General features: G+C 43.7%; 1 protein-coding gene across 2 annotated transcripts in view; it reads right to left on the bottom strand.

Moving 5' to 3' along the window:
* Positions 1 to 15,284, bottom strand: part of CUNH14orf132 (chromosome unknown C14orf132 homolog) — a 35,227-nt gene extending 19,943 nt beyond the window's left edge. For both annotated transcript variants that reach the window (XR_006165176.1, XM_042791147.1), the window contains exon 1: positions 15,045 to 15,284. Coding sequence is in view for 1 of the 2 variants with exons in the window: in XM_042791147.1 (XP_042647081.1) it covers positions 15,045 to 15,071 (27 nt within the window). In the remaining variant the exon portion in view is untranslated. The remainder of the gene's footprint in view (positions 1 to 15,044) is intronic.
* Positions 15,285 to 19,283: the final 3,999 nt, after the last annotated feature.

The raw sequence follows: 19,283 nt of genomic DNA, 5'->3' as shown, positions 1-19,283 counted from the left end.
TTCACCTAGCCAACTACAAACTCCTACTGGTTAACGTGAACTCGTTGCTCAGAGGGCTTGATTTAAAAGATGGAGTGAAGTGAGGAGGTGCAGAAACGCTACAAATTATTATCGTTTGATCAGAGAAGGCCTGGAAAGGGGAAAAAAAAGTCTTTAGCCTCCCCTTAACATAGACGTATAAAGACAACTGTAATTTCAGTGACAGGGTGAGAAATCGAAGCAAAGACTAACAACCTGACACGGTCTACGCAAACTCCCACCGATGCTTTACAGCTGCCTTCAGCATCGAGCACTCAATACTCACGCACAGAGACGTGGACCTGCGAGCAAGTGTATCGCAAACACCCTTTCTCCTGGGCTCCCCTTTTGCTCTTCAGATAAAGGCACTTGTGCTGGGGCAGACAAGGGGCAGCCGTGTTGGTGGAGAGCAGAAGTGCAGTGCCACCCTCCACTCACTCCTCCTTCCCCACATGCTCCTCAGCACTTGGGGGTTGCTGCTCTGCCCGGGACACACGAACGGGGAACTGTCTGCTCCTTCACACTGCCAATACAGCCAGGGCCAGCCCTGTCTTTTAGTGGCAGGAAGGTCAGGGAACATCCCGTCACTGAGAAAAGTGTGTGTGGGCTCCCACTGGTATCGACTTTACATGATGTGAACACACATACGCCCTTTACCACTGTTTCGTCTCCTGCCTTTTAACAGCAACTGTTCTCATCAACCCGTCTCTCAGAATTTGCCATGTTTTCCAAAGAACAGATTTGGAGGCTATCTAGTAAAAAAAAAAACACCCACCCCCACCCCCCCCCAAAAAAAAAAAAAAAACAAACCTAAACCAAAACCCAAACCAAACAAAAACAATTCTGGAGGATTCAGGGTTTTGCTGATGGTTCCCACAACATAAATCCAGTGGTGGGCTTGGGCAGCACAGCCCACAGTTGAATTTGGACCTACAAAAATACATGTAGCCCAGATCACGTGTGAAATAAATGCTCTTACAGCAAAAATGGTAGCACATTTGAAAGATGAATGGGAGCTGTGCTGCTTGAAGCACTGGTTCCAGCAATCCCCAGACTCACAAAATCAAGTCTGCTTTATGATTATTTAGAGAAACAGGAGGAAAAATGTAAGTGGGAGACACAAAAAAAAAAAAAGGCCAAACTTGCAGACTGCTACGTTTCAGAAGCTACAATCTGGTGCCTTCGGGGAAACACAGAGCTCTGCTGCTGCTGAACCAGTGGGAACGACATCAGGAGGTACCATGTCCATGTACAGGATCCTACAGAGGACGTAAGTTACTGAAAAAATACATCGCTGAGCAGTTCTAAGAGACAAGCACTCAGCTTATTTGGTACTGGCTGATGAGACGGGCAGGAAAGGAACAGTGCCATCACACAGAGGCACTGCAAAGGAGGGTCAAATGGTGGCAGAGATACTCGAGCACTGCTACGTGCTGCCATCACTCAGGAACTGGGCGCAAGGCTGCATCCGCATGTTAAAGCGAGGTGGCAGCAGCAGAGATGAAGCCTCTCAAAATGAGAGGAAACAAGCATAAGATGTTTCATTGCAGCTCTAAGGTCACACCCCTGAAAATGCTGTCCGTGTTGAGTTTGGAAGTACACACAACCATTCTGTTCCCCACATATCTCAGAAACAGACCGACAGGTGAGATCCTAAGGGACCGCTAACCCCCGGTTAGGAACACTGTCCACGGGTCAGCCTGATTACACAACCCCTTTCTGGAAGCCACTGTACTGTCATGTATCTCCGCGAGCCAGCTGCTAAGGAGCTATTACCAATTATCAGACCGTGTAACCAATCTGCTGTGTTCAAGGGATGACTGCTCTCATCTCCGTGCCAAAAATACAGTTCCTGCCATGAGATGCTTGTTCTGTGTGGTCCCCTCCGTAGCCTGGAGGAGGAGGAGGAGGAAGGCAGAAACAGAAGAAAAACCAGAGCGCAACATTCACGTCCCCAAACACTGTCTGTCTAGGTTATTAAGAGCTCACCCTCCTCCTGTTTATCTGGGATCGTCCCACTTCAGCCCCCAAAACAGACCTCAGATTTTAACCCCTTTCAACTTCCTAGACCCACTGCTCTGTTTATAAATGGTCTACTGTCAGCCACTGTTTGACTTTAATAGAGATTTAGTGACTAAACACAACCACTTTCATGCCCACATTTCTGGGGATGCAATGCTGAAAGATAGGAGCTTGAGCATTTGTTTCTTGGCTATTAAAGACAAAACGTTTACATTTTCAATTTTTTTCCCCTCAGTGTTTTCAAACAAAACAGGAAAGCAATCTCTAATTGTAATTTCTTTAAACATTTGCTCAACTGTGAATTCACTCAGACTTTTTTTACAGTAAATATCACTTGCTTACATGCAAGATAATTACTCATCACTGCAGAGCGGGTAATAAAATCAGAGAATAAAATGGCAGCAGCAGCAGACAAGAATCAGTATGTTCCTGCATTTAAAGAGCCACATTCCATCTTGGTACAACTTCACTCAGAGGAGAAACGTGCTTTCACTGAGTAAGGATGCGGCCTTTACCTTAACTCTTTTATTAAATGAATAGAAAAGAGGGAAACCCTCAGGTCAAGCACTAGTTTGCAAACCGCACAGAAAGAGCTATTTCACTTGTGCTGTGATATTTGGCAAGTGACTGATTTTAAAAATAACTTGCTAACCGTGCAGCTGCATGAATACCGTGTTTGTTTATTCTCACGTCAGTGACTGAGAAGCAATAAATAGGTGTGACAGCTGCAGCATCTCCTCTGCTGTCACCGCTCTGCTCCTCCTGCGAGACAAGCAGTGAACGGGATGGCTACTAGGACTGACAGAAGAATAGTACTATCCTCAGGCAGAGAGTTATACGTGAGCTGTATTACTCTTAAATCAGTGATGGGATTTCTGTCAAAATCAATACTCGGAGAGATGCTGCTTATTTTGGGGGAAGAGCACGCCCTGTTCTGCCAGCTGCCCAAGCGTTACTGAAACAGTGCGGAGTCTGACGGTCCCAGTTTTCCAAACTTCAGCAACACCACCTGCTAGATCCATTTTGAAGGAAAGGACACCATAGCTTTAAAAAACAAAATAAAAAAAAATGTCAGAGCTTGATAACTATGAATCCACCACTGAAAGGCAAGGCTGTAAGCTTAAAGCTGTAACTTCATCCATATCCAGAAGTCGAGGGATGCTCTGAGCATTACCTGATGGGCTGCCTGACTGCACACATGGCATAAGAAGGATTTGCTGCTTTGCCTCTGCAACCCATGGCCAGTTTAAGCTTCCCCGTTGAGGAAGTGCCAAATTGAGAATCAGTTCTCATGAAGACCCTTATGTCCTCCATCGCATCACAGGGAGCTTCTGCCTCCCTCTGTGTATACTTTATTTGCAAATGAAACTTTACATTCTTCATAAGAAGTTTTGAAGTTTATGAGAATGGATATCACATTAGAAGTTGGACCAAGTAAGTGGTAAGTCACTGACAGATGTAGCAGTTGGACAACTACCCTGAAATACAGCAGTAGCCTGGGGCCAGCCATAGGTGACAGCCACAGCCATGGTCTTTGGTTGCCACCTCAAGCATGCATGCCCACGCCAGCCCAGCCATGCAGCTGCTTGCAGTTACAGTCCCTCTCACCCCAGGTCATGCTGTGGTCCTGCAGGACAGAGTGCAGGCACCACAGATGATCACACTGTTGGGGTGCAAGGTCTCAGTCATGTCTCACCCAAATTGACAGTATATGCCTGACCACTGCTTATACTGTAGGCTTCCAGAGATTGCTAGAATAAGTATGGAAATGGACCCATACCCCAAATGATACATATTTCTGTAAAAGAAGATATGGATGTGGTGGAGTCCAGTTGAATTACCCTCATAGCCTGTGTGTTATACAAGGTATGGATTTTTTTTTTTTATTAAAAAAGGTAACATTAAAAAACTATTGAATCTGTTTGCATCAATGCAATTACACTCTTGCTTAGGCAAGGCTAAACTTATAGTGTAAAACTATGCAATTAGTTTTCTAATGGCAAAGATCAGGTGGCAAGGCAAGACCAACTTTAATTTCAGAAGAAACCCTCCTAATTCCACTTATTCTCCTCTAGGATTGAATTTAAGATTTTTAATAACTGTTGGCTTTGCCATTTCCAAAGCAAACAGATTTAGAAATAATGAGCTGGCGCCTGGGAGCTGGCCAGCATTCTCTGCATCAATTCAAATCATACCATGCTGCGTGCTCAAGGAAGACATCAGAGATTGAACAAAACTGTCTTTGCTACCTGTCTTCCATTTCCCCTCACTTCCTCAGCATTCCAGGTGGCATATACTGGCACCCAAAGGCTTTAAGGAATAGCAGGGGGTTGCGGTCATGGCAGCTTACATCAGCATGTTGCCTTCTGCCTTCTCCATGCCCTCCTCTTCTGCCAGCTGCGTACTGTGCAGACCCAGAGGTCAGGAGACAAATGATTCAGAGGCCGGATTGTTTATTTATTCATCCAAACGCTCATCGTTAAAGCGCCGTTAATGTTACTAAGTACACTAAAGTGATAAGCAAGAGATGCACCATGAAGACCACCCAGGCTGAAAACTGCAGCTGGCTGGGTAAAGAAGGTTACCTGTGAAAGTATAAAGCACAACTGTAAGGGAAATCAGGAGGTGCATACCTCTTCTCACACTTCCTAAGATTACAGGAGAAATTGGTTGCAAAACTACCTTGGAGAACAAGGGAGAGAGCGCACAGCAATTAATTTTTTTCTGCTTCTGTTTCCTGTCCATGAGAAATGCCAGCGAATGCACCAGGAGAATAAAACATCTGCCACCCTGACAACAAATCAGGGCAGGGTTTCACCGCCTTGCTCATCTGCAGTTTCACAGCATGCTCAATCAGACGGCTCAGAGACCAACACAGAATGAACCATTTCACAGCCTAGATCCTATTACAAAACAACCACCATTTTCCATGCCTTAACATTAATAACCACATACTCTTCCAGATCTGTGGGGGTAAAGATGTCGTAGGACAAAGAGAGAGAAGTGTTTGTGAATGCATTTTCAGTATTTTTCTGCCAAGTGACTGCTGGGCTCAACATGTAGAGAAGAGAATTCCGAACCTGTTCACATTGAGAGGTTCTAAGCTGCTCTGCTCCAGCTGGAGAGCAACCAAAGCACTAAATAGAGCAGAGGGGGGCACATTTCTATTCCTGGGGGCCTACGTTCTACATCTAGCACCACTCAATTTTTACTAACCCGCAGCCCAGTAAAGACTCTGCAGACATACTAACACGCTTCTGTCTTCAGTAAGACAACTGAGTTTCTGCCGTGTTACCTACACTTTCAGTGACTGTAGCGTTTTAGTTTGCTGCTCTGTTCCACCTGAATTTACTGTCCCCAAACAGAAGAAATGTTTACTCTTTGACCCCCCGTCTTCCAGATCTAAGCCTAAATCTCTGTACGATTTGGACCCAAGCTGGTGAAACTATAGCATCCTGAAATAATTTACAAAAGGTAAGGATGAAGGACATGAGAGACGCAAAAAGAAGATACCCAAAAAGGACGTATACCTGAATTGGAAGGAAGACATTTTATACATGCATACAAGAGAAAAGTTGGCAGAATAACCCTGAGAAAGGTCCACAGAACCTTTTGTGGTGCATCAAGGAGGGTAAGGCAGAAAGACAAAAGGAGTAACCCAATTTACTTACTCACTTTTAAAGAAAAGCTATTATGATACCTCAAAATTCTTTGCCAATTATTGCAGATTATCAGGGCACTTAATTATAGATTTAAATTAAACAGAAGTGTAGTTCAAAGGATTACTCACATACTTTAAGCATACATTTAATTGTGGGCTTGGAGAATTTAAGTGTGATCAGCAGCTCCAAGTCCTTGGGTTCAGCTGCACTTTCAGAATCCCTTAAAACTTTACATTTTAATACTTTGCTTCCTCATCAGTTCAACTGTTACTTTTTCTCTCTGAATATACACCTCAACACCTCTAAGCATCAGCCAGAGAGCCATGGTTGTCCTTACTCCTTCCATGCAGCAACTCTGTGGGGCTGGTAGCTTTTATCAGTTTCAGAACCCAGCACCACATCCTCCCACATTTTGCAAATACTCATCCAGTTGTTTTGGTAGAAAAAAAAAAAAAACCAAAACACAGTAGAAGTTGATGGAAGTTTGGTTTTGTTTTAGCTATGCACAGCTTATTCCTAGACTATTCCTTCTTTCCTAACATTTGAAAGTCTAGCAAGCAAAATTACAGCTGAGGTTAAAAGATTTTATTATTTTTTAAAACATTTCCAAACTGGAGATAATCTCTTTACAAAACAAAAGGAATTGGCCCTGTATTCAATAGCCTGCTGCAAAGAGGTGCTGAGCTTTTCTGAAGCGGTTGTAACCTTAATATTTTCTAATTAGCTGCTGCTCGGCAGGCTTTAGTTCTGGAAGCTACAAGGAGCGTGGAATTCAGCTTTCAGAAGAGAAAGACTAAAGATTCCGCCTAAGAGAACGTGTCATTTCAAACTGCCAGTGCTGTGAGACAGACCTGAACGCATCGTGTGGGTGTGTGCGAGAAAGGGTGGGTAGCGACGACCGCTAACAGCATCAGCTCTGGCTGCTGCGTACACGCCGCACGGTCCTATTTGCAGGGAGAGATCTTCCACCCTGTGTTGCCTCTGCTCCCTGTAATCTTTCCAAATCTGCAGAGCTTACGTTCAGTAAGCGTTCACTGCTCCTGGTGCCACACATTTTTCTCCTATTCAGTGCTCAGCGTAGGGACAGGCATTGTTCACTGCAGCACCAGCGGGGACAGGAGAGCACACCCTAGCCACTCAGCACCCTCAAAACGGATCGCAAGGAGTGCACACACTTCATTCTGACCCGTTTTGTTTTGAAGTGCTAACACCTTGCATATGCAATGGCAGGATCATGTTTGTCAAAGGTTTCCACCTCATTTGTCCTGCTGCTACTTCATGGAAATGGTGCAAATACTGATGTGTCCACCAGCATGAGAAGTAGATCAAGCCACTGAGGAGTGACACAACTATCATCAGTTTACAAGTGATTTTCATGGACTTTCCTTTCACTTTTGAGTATGTATCTGCTGGGAAAAAAAAAAAAAAAAAAAAAAAGTGCTTAAAACAACAACAGAGCCCTCACTATTTCAAAGGACAACTTTAAAAGTCATCACCCCTGTGAAGAGTGGAAAGGGTTAACACTAATCCGATTTGGGATACTATACTCATCAAACCAAGGAGCCTGACAAAACGCCAGACAGAGGACTCCAACAGACCTCACTGGCTTAGGCAGATAATGCCATTAATGACAGAAATACCTTCAAGGAAAGTAAATCCCAGCAAACAGATGTAACAAGCTAAAAGATCTGGTCACTGCTCAGTTTACTTGAGTTGCTGTTTTAATCTTCTGCTTTCCATGTCGCAGCACTTCATTTGAATGCCTTAATGTTTTCTTTGATCAGTGGTTTAATTTGACCAGTGGTCACCGAAGCACCACACTGCTTAACCAAATCCCACTCAACCCTTTGAATCATTTGGAGTTTTTTGGCTTTTGCCTGGTATGGGAATAAGGTTAGGAAGGTAGTGAAACTACCTTGCTAATGGCCAGCATCCATCCTATTTCCAGCAAAACTTAAAATACAACCTCCATCCCCATGTTTGAAGCTCAGAAATGAATTGAGAAATTCAATCTAGATTAGCAAAAACCAAGCTTTTTTAAAAAACAAAAATCTATAGCCAGTCTAGATTTTCTAGCCTACAAATTCTGAGGACCCAGTACCATTGGGTTACCCAGTTGCTACCCAGAAACTCAGGTCTCATCAAGTCTGCCAAGGGCATTACTGCTCTTATCAGCATTAGGCTCTTACTGCTAAAGAAATATCAGGCACCTGAACAAGCAAGTTGTTTAGCAAGAATGTAGTGCTGCTTCAGTCTTCATTCCTCTTACCTGCCATCTGTAGCTATTTTGTGTACAACAGGACCCCAGCTGTTGCTGCCATCAGCTGTGTTGTGAAAGGCTCCCACTTTATTTTTGTAAAGCATGTGAATGTGTCCATTTGCAGTCATGTTACAAACCTCCTTTCCACATTCAGAGACTGAAATATGTGAGATCTGCTCCCTTTGTGAACTCTTTAACCTGTATCTAATGAAAATCATGTAATTGACTAAATAAACAAACAAAGCACTTCACAGAATTATTTTCACAGTTAATCAGCACATGAAACAAAGAAATTATTTACAGTATCTTCTGACCCTCCCTGTGCAAGGATGGACATAACAAGACTTCACAAACATGTGCATCACATGAGCCACATCGCACTCTCCCTTCCCTACCACATCCTCCTCTTCTAACATTCAGCAGCTTCCACCAGAAACTGGTCATGGTATTAATTGATGGAAATACAGTCACTCCAAACACACAGTCTCAGCCTTCCCTGGATTAATAATATGGCCAGTAATAGGTTTCCTCTTGCTCTTCTAGGATGTTTGCCTATGAATTGCAAAGCATTCTTGCCCCATCTGTGCCAGGCTTTGAGATATTTAATTTTGAGCAAGTGGACTGTCCTGCTGATGTTACTGGAACAATATACATGTGCTCCAAGTGCAGAAGTGCTTAAGTGTTTTGCTGGATAGGAATCACTGCTTTTTAGCATCTTTGACAGCAATTACAAGCACAATCCTGGAACGACGGCCTCCTCCAAAGTGCAGTATCACCACTTCATAAAATCAGCATGCCCAAATCTCCACAGAATTTTCAGAAGTTTTGCTGGAACAGAAATTTCTGCTATACAGGAACTGGAAATGCAGTCTGCAGTGTTACTGCAGTGAGAAGAAAAGCGTAGGGATTCCTCTTGTTCCCCTCACTAATAAAAATCTAATGTAGTTGTGCCAAGCAGCTAGCAGAAAGACTTCTCCAGAACACGATTCTCACCTCAACGGCTGGCAACATCCTGGATGAGGACACCACTGATTTCTGCACACCAAACAGGATTTCTGCAACATCTGGATTACGCAGCTGGTCCCTCTGGCTGTGCCATACCACAGCAAGGCATCAGGACTTAAGCCTCTGAGCACCTGAGACATCCTTAGTTAAAATCAGATCTGCTCTTTCAGCTTCCTGATGCTTTGATTCTATTTACTACAGGTCAAGACATTTTGAAGGAATCAAAGGATGCCAGAGAAAATTACTTTAACCTTTGGAAGAAAGCAGAGCTGGTAGAGTAATGGTCAGTGCCCTATTATGCTGTACATAAGTGAGCACCGAACCGGTCATGTAAGAGAATGCCTACATCCTCCCAGCTAACATTATTAACTTTTGATGCTATGGATCAAAGAGGCTTTGTCTTAAATCTTAGATTATAATCAAGGCGGCTTTTGTCAAGGAGAGGTTCATGCATCTTTAAATCCTGATTCTCCATGTGGTTTGGCTTAGAGCTTATTTTTTGGCAATCATGTTTTTTAAAGAAAAAAAAGTAGGATAAATCAGTCCTAAGCTTACATCAACAATGTCAAAACTCCCAAATGACCACCTCATTCAGCACTGTCACACATACATTTTCCAAGTACAAATGTGACCACAAGGTCTGTCTCTGGAGGCAAGCAATTAATTCAACTTTCTTGGCACATACGTGGTGCACGTAGGCACACACGCAAGCTCACATCGAGCAAATAGCCTGAAATCTGTTTTGAGCTGGTGGGAATAACCTACCGAAACCACAAATCTAAACCCTCTTGCTTTTAATACCTTCCAATTACCTTTCTGTAGAAAGAGCACACAGCTAATAAAGGCTTTGAACCCCTCTTGACCCCGAGATGGAGAATACATAAAGAAAAAGTGGGAAAACAGATGCAGGATTATCCTGCGCTCTGGTTCCTCTGTGCTGACACAGCAAGTACAGCGGATCCTAATAGTGCATCCTCTAGCATCCAGAAATCTCATTAGAAAAGAATTATAGGATACGGGACCGATGCCTGGGATTTCTGGAATGTAGCAGCTCTGTTCAGGTGGCTGGCCGTCCAAAAATGCCAAGCCACACTGCGCACACACTAGCTTTCCAGCACAGACATGGGCAGTCTGCATCTTCTGCAAAATATGAGTATTAAATCAAACATAGCCTAAATGAACTCAGTTTACTCCATGTATTCCAGTGTTTTCCAGAAGTAACATAGCTTTTAATAATATGGTTTTTACGTGGAGGCACAGCAGCCTTGGACTTGTTACTCTGACATGGTTATAGGTGGCTATATGGTTCCTTCAAGGCATTCCAGTGACCGCCACCATGTTTTGGGGAAAGTCATCTGAACTACTGCCAATACAACAAAAGGCTCAGAGTGACTTGAATGATCCAGACCTAAAATCCCAGAAGAGTAATACAGAATATAAAACCAGTGAAATTTAAATTTTCTTTATTTAAATGGCTTTGCTTTCCATACCAAACTTGTTTGTTTCTCTAGCTCCTGAAGCAAGTCATGTTTTTTTTTAATTAAAAAAAAAATAATTCCCAATGCTACAACTGAAATTAAAGATTATATTAAAAAGAACTTTTAATCACTGAAACTAAACACAAAGAATTCAAATTATTCTATTTCAAATCCTCAGAAGTTGTTTACAAAGAGCTTTTGAACATGGAGAATCAACAGATAATTAATATGTAAACTGTATATGACTGAGACCAAAAAAATCCACAGAAATGTCCATGCTCCCAAGGCTCTTACTAGGTTTTCCCTGTTCTACATGTAAGAGAAGAAAAGAGATCATTTATCTGACAATTAAAATAATATTTTTACTGTATGGAGATACACACAACCATAAAAATATTGCAAGTTAAAGAAAACCATTCCTCATTTTCAATATGAAACAAAAATTACAGAAATCACTTAATGAAAAGTTAAATTTCAAACATAAATCTTGAAAAACATATAAGTGGCATTATGACTGCAGGTGCTGTTCAGCTCACTGATTTGTATCATATTGAAGACCATGCCATAGGGTTTTTTTCTCCTCTAGCTTCCCAATTTTTCCCCACTGTGCACCTCTATTTTTTCAAGTTGAATACATGTTTCAACCCTGCTCCCCTTAACCCAGATGCAATTTTCATTGATACAGTTTTTCCATTAGAAATGCTTTAGCCAGTTGTTAAATGGATATTAATTTTAGTGTGTCAGAAGCAGGGAGGGGGACAGCTCACCACTGGGCATCTGACAGCAAACCCCTGACCCCTACTGAAAAGCATCAAGTGCTCTTAGCCTGGATCCAGCACTCAGCACCCCCAAAACCAGGCTTTTATGCTGGAAGCAAAAGTCCTTACCTATAAGAAGAGGCTATTTCTGAGGTTACCTAGACTACAAGAGCACTCTGAAATCACTGAACAACACACAGAAATGATCCAGCCGTACAGCTCAGCAGTGGCTGAACATTTTTGGCATAGCATCTTGAGGTGTACAGGACTACTTTAATTAAAATATGGATTTAAAATGAAAAAAAAAAAAAACCTAGGTAATAGGCTTTGACTAGGTCTGAGTCATGCTTATTAGCATAACTGACCTTAACCAAAATTAATTAGAGCACCCGCAGAACAGAGGACACCCAAGCCTGAACAACAAGCCTGATGAACACACAGATACAAAAAAGCTTATTTTAACAATGGATTTCATTGTTCCAGTCAGATGTTGTTCTTAATGACATAGCTAATAAACGTACTACAGCTGAGATGTTCTGATGTGGTTGCTTAAGCTAAGCATCCAAACCCTCATGCTCTATCTACACTGCACAGATTTGTTAACATTGCTACCTGACAATCTCCCGTTCCACAATAATTTTTTATCAGCAAAACGTTATCCTTCCTACAGCATCAAACGTATCTATCATTCAGGGGGGTATTTCATTTATGTTTCTGCTGGCACATGAAATGGTTTCATGGCCTCCGAGGCACAAACCATTTCACAGACATCTTAAAAAGGAAGGGAAATGCTGAATGTGAAGGCTGCAGTTTACTCATATAGCTTTGTACACCCACTGCTTCTAGAAAGCAGGGATCCCTGTATTCAGGTGTCTGAAGAAGTGAACGTACCAGTACAGTTATCCAGATGTGCAAACTCTCACCCACTGAACATTTTAGCAAATGCACCAAAACTTTACTTAAAAGACACTGTTAATTATTGCATTACCTGGCCTTATACCTTCACCCTGTGCACTTTAGCGGTGGCCAGATTTTAAGCCTCCACAACACAGTATAGTACCACTGAGGCTGCAAGTGTTAACTAATTTACACACACCTTCTGGCTCTGTGCCTCTGCACATACATCAGATGGGCTCTAAGGTACATACACATCATTTATGGTGTTTCACAAGACATCTAGCAAAGTCAGCTTGGGTCCACGATGAGTAGTGCAAAGGTATGATAATACACAAAAGCAACATATAAGAAAATAAATAGTCTACAGTATCCTGTGGAAACTAAATTAACTTGAGAAGTAACCACTGCTTTTACGCCACTAAGCATCTCAGTTTAGGCATTACTTATTTTTGTATGAAGTATTAATGTACCTGGTATTCATCAGGTAAAATGCAATCCCCATTGTAGGTCACGAGGATGTTAATCTGAACAATAGCAGAGCATCTTTAAAAGCGGTTATGAGCAGGGAGCGCAGGTCAATAATTCTCTTCCGTTCTTGTATATCTCTTATTGGAGGCCATCTCAATGGACTACACCATCAGAGGTGCCACAGAGATGATTCAAAAAAAAAAAAAAAAGACAAAAAGATATAGCAGGGAAAAGAAAGTTGAATAAAAGCAATACTTTAATTAGAGGAGTGACATTTGGGGGGGGTTAAATGCCACTGTGCTGACAGAATGGAAAGGGTTACCCAGTTCAGAAAGAAAGGTACAAGAGGCCTGTGACAGGGGAGTAACAGAGCTAAGTGTAGCATCCACTGTACACGGTGCCCTAACAACTGGATTCATTTCCTTCAGTAGAAGGGGAGCCCAATAAATCCTCTCCTACAGCTCATCAAAGGTTAATTATACAAACACCCCTGGAGGACTCCCCCCACATGCTCCATGAAAGAAGTGCTGTGCAGACTCGGGGAGCCCCGACTGTCTCCTGCCTTCCCCTCACCACCCAAAGGGCTTCGTAGAGAGAGCTTCAAGGGATTCCATCCTTTCTTCCCGAGGCGTACTGGGACACAGGAAGGATCGTGTGTAACCGGACCCCGGTCTTCCTGCAGCTTGTCCCTGTCCCGACGCTGCTGGGCGGTGTCCAGAGAAGGATGAGGGAAACACAGTGAAGGCTTCTACCTCTGCCTCAGGGACAGGAGATCTGTACCCATGTCGGGGAGGGCAAACCTCACTTCGCAGACAGCCCTCCCTGCCGCGGGGTCTTAACATAAATACTTTTATTTCCTAAAAAGATGCCACCCGAGGAAAGGCAGATTCCCCAAATTCACCAAAATAACATTGAAAAAAGTTCTTTGCCACTTATTGTGACAAAGGAAAATAATAAACCAGCCTCAGAGGATCAAGAAGAAATGCTCACAATTCCCTGTAAATTGTTGCTCTAGTAACCTTAGTAAGTATAAGGCATATTTCTACAGGGAGCTCTTCTGAGAGGACACAGCTTTGTGACTCTTCCAGTGCACAGAATTAGGATAGAAGATATGTGAAATATAGGACAGCAAGCATAAGGGAGAGGATAGGATGGGAAAGGGCAGCACCAGTCCTAGCTTTGGCACTTTTGATTACTAGTAAAACCTGCAGCTGTGCTGCACCTCTGCTGCTGTGCAACAGGGGCATCCCGCTTCAACTCAGCGCTTAAGGAACAAAAGATGGACACAGGGAGCTCACTGACTGTACCGAGAAGGACTGTAGGAAAATTATTTGACACATACAAAATTTCCTTTGAATACTCCAGTTCCCAGGAAGACTTCAAATCAGTGGAAATTATGCTTTCCTCCTCCCCATTGTGGCTTTCCTTAAAAAAGTGTTCTTAGAAAGACCTCCAAAGAGGAGAGTCTTGGAAAGCCCACTGCTACCTTCAGAAAGGCAGAGCCTGACACCGTTCAGAAGCAGACTTTAGGAAGGGAACAGAACAAAACAGCCACTTCATTAATGAAAGCGAACAATGCAGCTAGGATTAGATTTGGTTTCCACCATCTCCAGCTGAAGCCAGGGCTCAGGCAGCAACACTGTGGAAAGGTCTCCCTGGCCCCTACTCCACCTCTAAATAGTGGGTGACGTTTTCGGGCAAAACCTCAAACTTGGATACAAATCATTCTTGAAACAACCCAATTGCATACATACAGTTAGGTGTCCGCATGAATAGATGAAATTATCCTGGAAACAGATGAAATGGATGTTCACTGACTGTGACTTTTTCTGAAGTATAGCACTGTTTGTCTGTTTAAAAACCTAATTCACCTGGGTTCACCAAGACGATTCTTGGCTTTGGGCGGCTTACAGCCATTACATACTTCTCAGTATATTAAGCATCAATGCGCTGAACACCGGTACCCATGATCATCCCTAGAGCCGAAATCCGCAATTTAGCTGCAATTTAAACAATTTGTTCACGCAAATAGAAGAGCCTTTCTACGTCCGCCAAGCTAGATTCTGCGTGCAAAGACAACTTATAAAAAGACAGGCGTACGTACAAAGGCGGTACGGAAGGGAGGAAAAGAACCGAAACAATCGAATCTCCGGTTTTTGTGTACCGACTGCCTCCGGAGGACGGCGAAGAGCCGCCTGTCCGCCCCGGGACGGCGGGGACAGCCAACAGGTGCTGCACCCGCGGCTTCTCCTCACGCACCGCCTGAGCTTCCAGGTTTTTTTTTTGGGGGGGGTTGTTTTTTTCCCTCCCCCCGATTTTTTTTTTTTTTTTTCCCGTCATTTTCTTTCCCCTTCCTCCCCGTGCCCAAGCCGCGGAGCCGCCCGGGTTCGCCGCCACAACTTTGGAGCGGGGAGGGGGGAAACACACGCCCCGCCGCCGCGGGACCACCCCCCCCCCCCCCCCCGTCCCGCCCTACCTGCGCGGCCATGAAGGAGAGATCCATGGTGCTGCCGGAGGTGCTGAGGCTGCCGCTACTCCTGCTGCCGGGGGCGGGCTGGGCGCGGGGGCGCGGCGCGGGCACCGCCTCCCCCAGCAGCGGCGGAGGGCGCGGCCGCGGCGGCAAGACCGGTACCGGTACCAGCTCCAGCTCCGGCGAGGCCCGGCCCGGCCCGGTGCGCTGCTCCGCCACGGGGCAGCGGCGGCGGCGGCGGCGACCCGGCTGGGCCCGGGCCCGCCTCCGCGGCGGCGCGCGGCTGAGGGGAGGGCGCGCGGCTGAGGGGAGGGCGCGCGGCTGAGGGGAGCCGCCCCCCCACCCTCCCCAGCTCCCCGGGCCGACATGGCCTCCGAGGGCCGGAGCGGGCCGAGCTTGAGCTTCAACAAAAGCTTTGTCCCTTCCCTGGGGCCAACGCGGGGCTGGAGCTGGCGTGAAAGAGCCCCCCAGCCCCCGCCTTGTGCAGGCCGAAGGAGGTCGCGGTAGCGGCCCCAGGTAGGGCCGTGCAGGTCGGGAGCCGCTGGTGGGCGAGTGCCGAAGAGCAAAGTGATAATTAACGCGCTAAGGAGCAGGTGTGGCTCATCTTTTGCAGGACCTTTGCATCGTGCCGACTCTCTGAGATGCATACCTGGCTGCTACACGCTTGCTTTTCTTGCCCAGCTTGCAAATCCATCAGACTCTTTTCGAAATACTCAACTGGCTCCTTCCCTCACCACAGCTGAAAAGAATTCCCGACAGCTTATTCTTATGCCTTTTCATGGCTTAGCTGTCCCAACTTTAGTTTCAACTTGTTTCTGCTCCTTGTTCGCAGAATTTACTGTTCAACAATTCACAATAGATGTATTTAGTCCCTTTTCTTATGCTTTGTCCCCCAAAGTGATACTGTTACCACTTCGAATGAAAACTCGGTGAATTCACTTATTGGGTGGTTCTGAAAAACCTTTGACTAGAAAAGAAGGATAATAAAAATGCAAGTTCTTATGCATTGAATGTTTCCTTTTCCTGTGCTTTTTATCACCCTTCTGCTCTGTACCTGTTGGTTTCATCTCAAAGGCTGAACTATTTGGCCATGTTTTTACCACTTCAGCCTATTACAGGGGCTGGTGGAAACGCAAGTGCGTGCCAAGAGCAGAAGTACCTGGAGAATCAGGTTTGCACTGCGTTTTCACGCTCTGGAAGAAAAAAAAAGAGTAGCTACTTCATCCTGCATCCTGTGAACTGGATGCTGTTTTGTCTGTATAACGTCGCACTGCTGCAGCAGGTGGTGGTGATATGAAAATCAGCTGTTTTAAATCACTCCTTTACTTGAGTGACTATTAGTGTGCCTGCCAAAAATGCTTTTATGTCGAGAGGCCCATTAAGTAAGACAAGTAAAATCCAAAAGAGGCAGTGTCATTTTAAGATTTTTAAATTCAGTTATGTAAATAATGGAATTGTCTCTCTGTGGACTCTCTCCCAAGTTTTGAAAGGCTATTGCGTGTGCCAGAAACCATAAAGTAAATTCAAACCAGTGTTAATCTTTTATCATCCAGATTAATTTTACATGCACTGGGTAGACATTTCTACAGGGTGAACGTAGCCTGGTCAGCTGCTGCATCTGCAACAACAGCTATAGTAAGGACCGTTTCGCGAGAATAACAAAATAATTCAAGCTTTGAAACCACAGTGACTTCCGTACTTGCTTAATTCTATGGAGCATGAGAACTGTAGAGAAACAGAGATGGAAAGGACCTCAGGAAACCTGCTTAACACACAACCAGTTACTCCTGTGACCTTCCAAATAGGGGTTTTACCTTTACTCAATCTCTTCTTGAAAGTGTCCAGTGAGGAAAGTTTCATTCCCTGCCAGGCAATGCATAGCTGCCGTTTCCTGAGGCTGTGTCCACCCGAGATATGGAGACTATTTTCTTTGGGGCAACAGCTTGCCATCTAAGAACTGCTCTTGGATAGTGTGTTTGTCTTTTTCCAGTCATATGGTACCGTGTCCAACCCCTGAAAGCACTCAGGGAGGATTACTGACGGTAACAAGATTGTTCAGCCAGGTTTCCAAGTATTTTACTGTGACATTCAACAAGTTCAGCCAACTAATTGTCTCCAAGTGATTCCTAGCTAAGATCTTTTTTTCTCACAGGTAATAGTAATCCAGGACACTTGCTCATAGTTGACCTTTTAGTGAACAATGGTGCATCATCACTCAGGCTATCTTGGCATCAAATTTTATTAAATTTCCACTGAGAAACAGAGCAGCATTTTTATTGATCTATTAATATACTTCTGGAAAATTTTCTTTTTATCCTTGGTATCTCAAAAATTGATTTCTTTCTATTTGTCTCCTGTAGTTGCTCACTTCAGGAATACCCTGCAGACCAATTTTAGGGGAAAAAATAAATGTGAACTGCTCAAGTTTCAAGTTCTTTATTTCCACACTGACTTCTTGAACAACTATTTTTCTGTAAAGATTGGATTTAGCAGAAGCATTGTTTAATACATTGGACAGTGAATTCAGCTACTTTCAGTTCCTATGACACAAAAATACATAGCTGCATTCCATCTTTGTTTATGATGTTTCAATAATGTGGAAAATTGCTGACTTGTCTATGTATATAAATTCCTACTAGTCTAGAGAAAGAGGTGTTCCTTACATACAGTGCCAGTGGGAAGTAGTACCCATCGTATTTTGAAGATGCCGCACATTTATCAGTAGTACAGAAAGTGGTTATATTTGTTAAGCACTCCGGAAGTTTGATTTAGGGGGTAGACAGTAGAGGAAAAATGAAAGAACTGTTGCGTATGCCACCTGTCCTGCTTGTGTGTTCTGACCATGAGCATCCAGAGGGTCTGGATGCCTTTGGGTGCCACTATCTCAGCTGGAAATTTGGCTGAGTTATCTTGGGGGATAGTGCCAGTCAAAACCAGTCTCTACAGAAATACTTGTAAAGAAACTGCCCCTTTACCTGGTAGAACTTTGTAATCTTCTTCCCTACTTTGAGGAGTGTTAGGTTCATTGGAACAGCATTTCTATTTGCAAGAGCCATCCAAACCATTATCAAATTTTTTTCTAGAAAGATTTTTTTTATCACCTGAATTAATAATTGCTGCAATGTGCTTAATATCCAAGCTATTAATTTACCATGAATATTTCTGGAGCTTGACAAAGGAAAAAATAACTCTTCAGTTTTCACCTTTGCTCGCTCTCTAGTTTACTGCCTTGTTTGTGGAACAGCACAGTTTTATACTGTTCAAGCTGCAAATAACTTATGAAGAAAAACAAAATATTAGTATTCCAAGCTGTTACTATAATACTACAAAATACAAAGCTTTGCTTCTCCCTCTTCCCCCAAAATACATTTTGTACGTAAATTGCTTTATAGTAGTTCTGTCAGTTCTTCTGTAAAACAAGTATTTTAGACTTTGTTCTGTCTTCCAGTAACGATGATGTAGAGTTTGAATTGAGATCTAGTAGCTGGCTTACCAGCTTTATGGTATGGCGTTCTCATCAAAATATCTAGACCACTTTAAAAGATTATGTCATAGTTTGCTATTGCTATGGACAGACATTGTAGCACCCAGCTAAAACTGCAAACACAGTTGTATAACATTATTCTTAAAAAGAAGCTATGATAGCCTAAGATGATCTTTAATTAGCTTTAAAGCTGATGGCTAAAAAGACCACATTTTGCAGTACAGTGGAACACCACTCATTCAGAGAATAGTTTGGTTTGTCAGTTTTCCTGGGGCATAGTAGGAAATTCTTTGTTGCACTGCATGCGTCCATAAGCTCTGCCTTTGCTTCACAAAACAGACCTAACAAAACATGACAATTGAGTCTTGCTACCAAAAGGGATTTTAAATGGGCAGGAATCTGTACAGCCCTACTTACCATATGCTGTATTTACATACCTTAGGCAATACAGTACCAATTCTAACTTTGCATCCCTGATACTACATTTAAATCTTACATGTAAGCAAAGGGGGACTAACTTCACTTTTTGGGGAGAGATGGAAATGTTGTCTTCATGTGAGGAGATGTAAGTCTCTACATAAGGAAGAAAGAACTTGGAGGACTCAGCTTGTAGCCCAGTGTTTCAGGCAGTCCTGTGCAAGGAAAGCAGTCTGGAGCCCACACCCCACTGGCAGGAGAGCTGGCCTTTACGTTAGGTGGTCTTGGGATGAGAAGCACGGAACTGACTGCTGGAGGAGGCTCAGGCACTGCACTACTGGCTG

Source organism: Tyto alba, unplaced genomic scaffold (genome assembly GCF_018691265.1).
Source record: "Tyto alba isolate M040663 unplaced genomic scaffold, T.alba_DEE_v4.0 Super-Scaffold_18, whole genome shotgun sequence".
In the NCBI taxonomy this organism is placed as follows: domain Eukaryota; kingdom Metazoa; phylum Chordata; class Aves; order Strigiformes; family Tytonidae; genus Tyto; species Tyto alba.
This window is presented reverse-complemented; position numbering and strand designations above follow the sequence as displayed.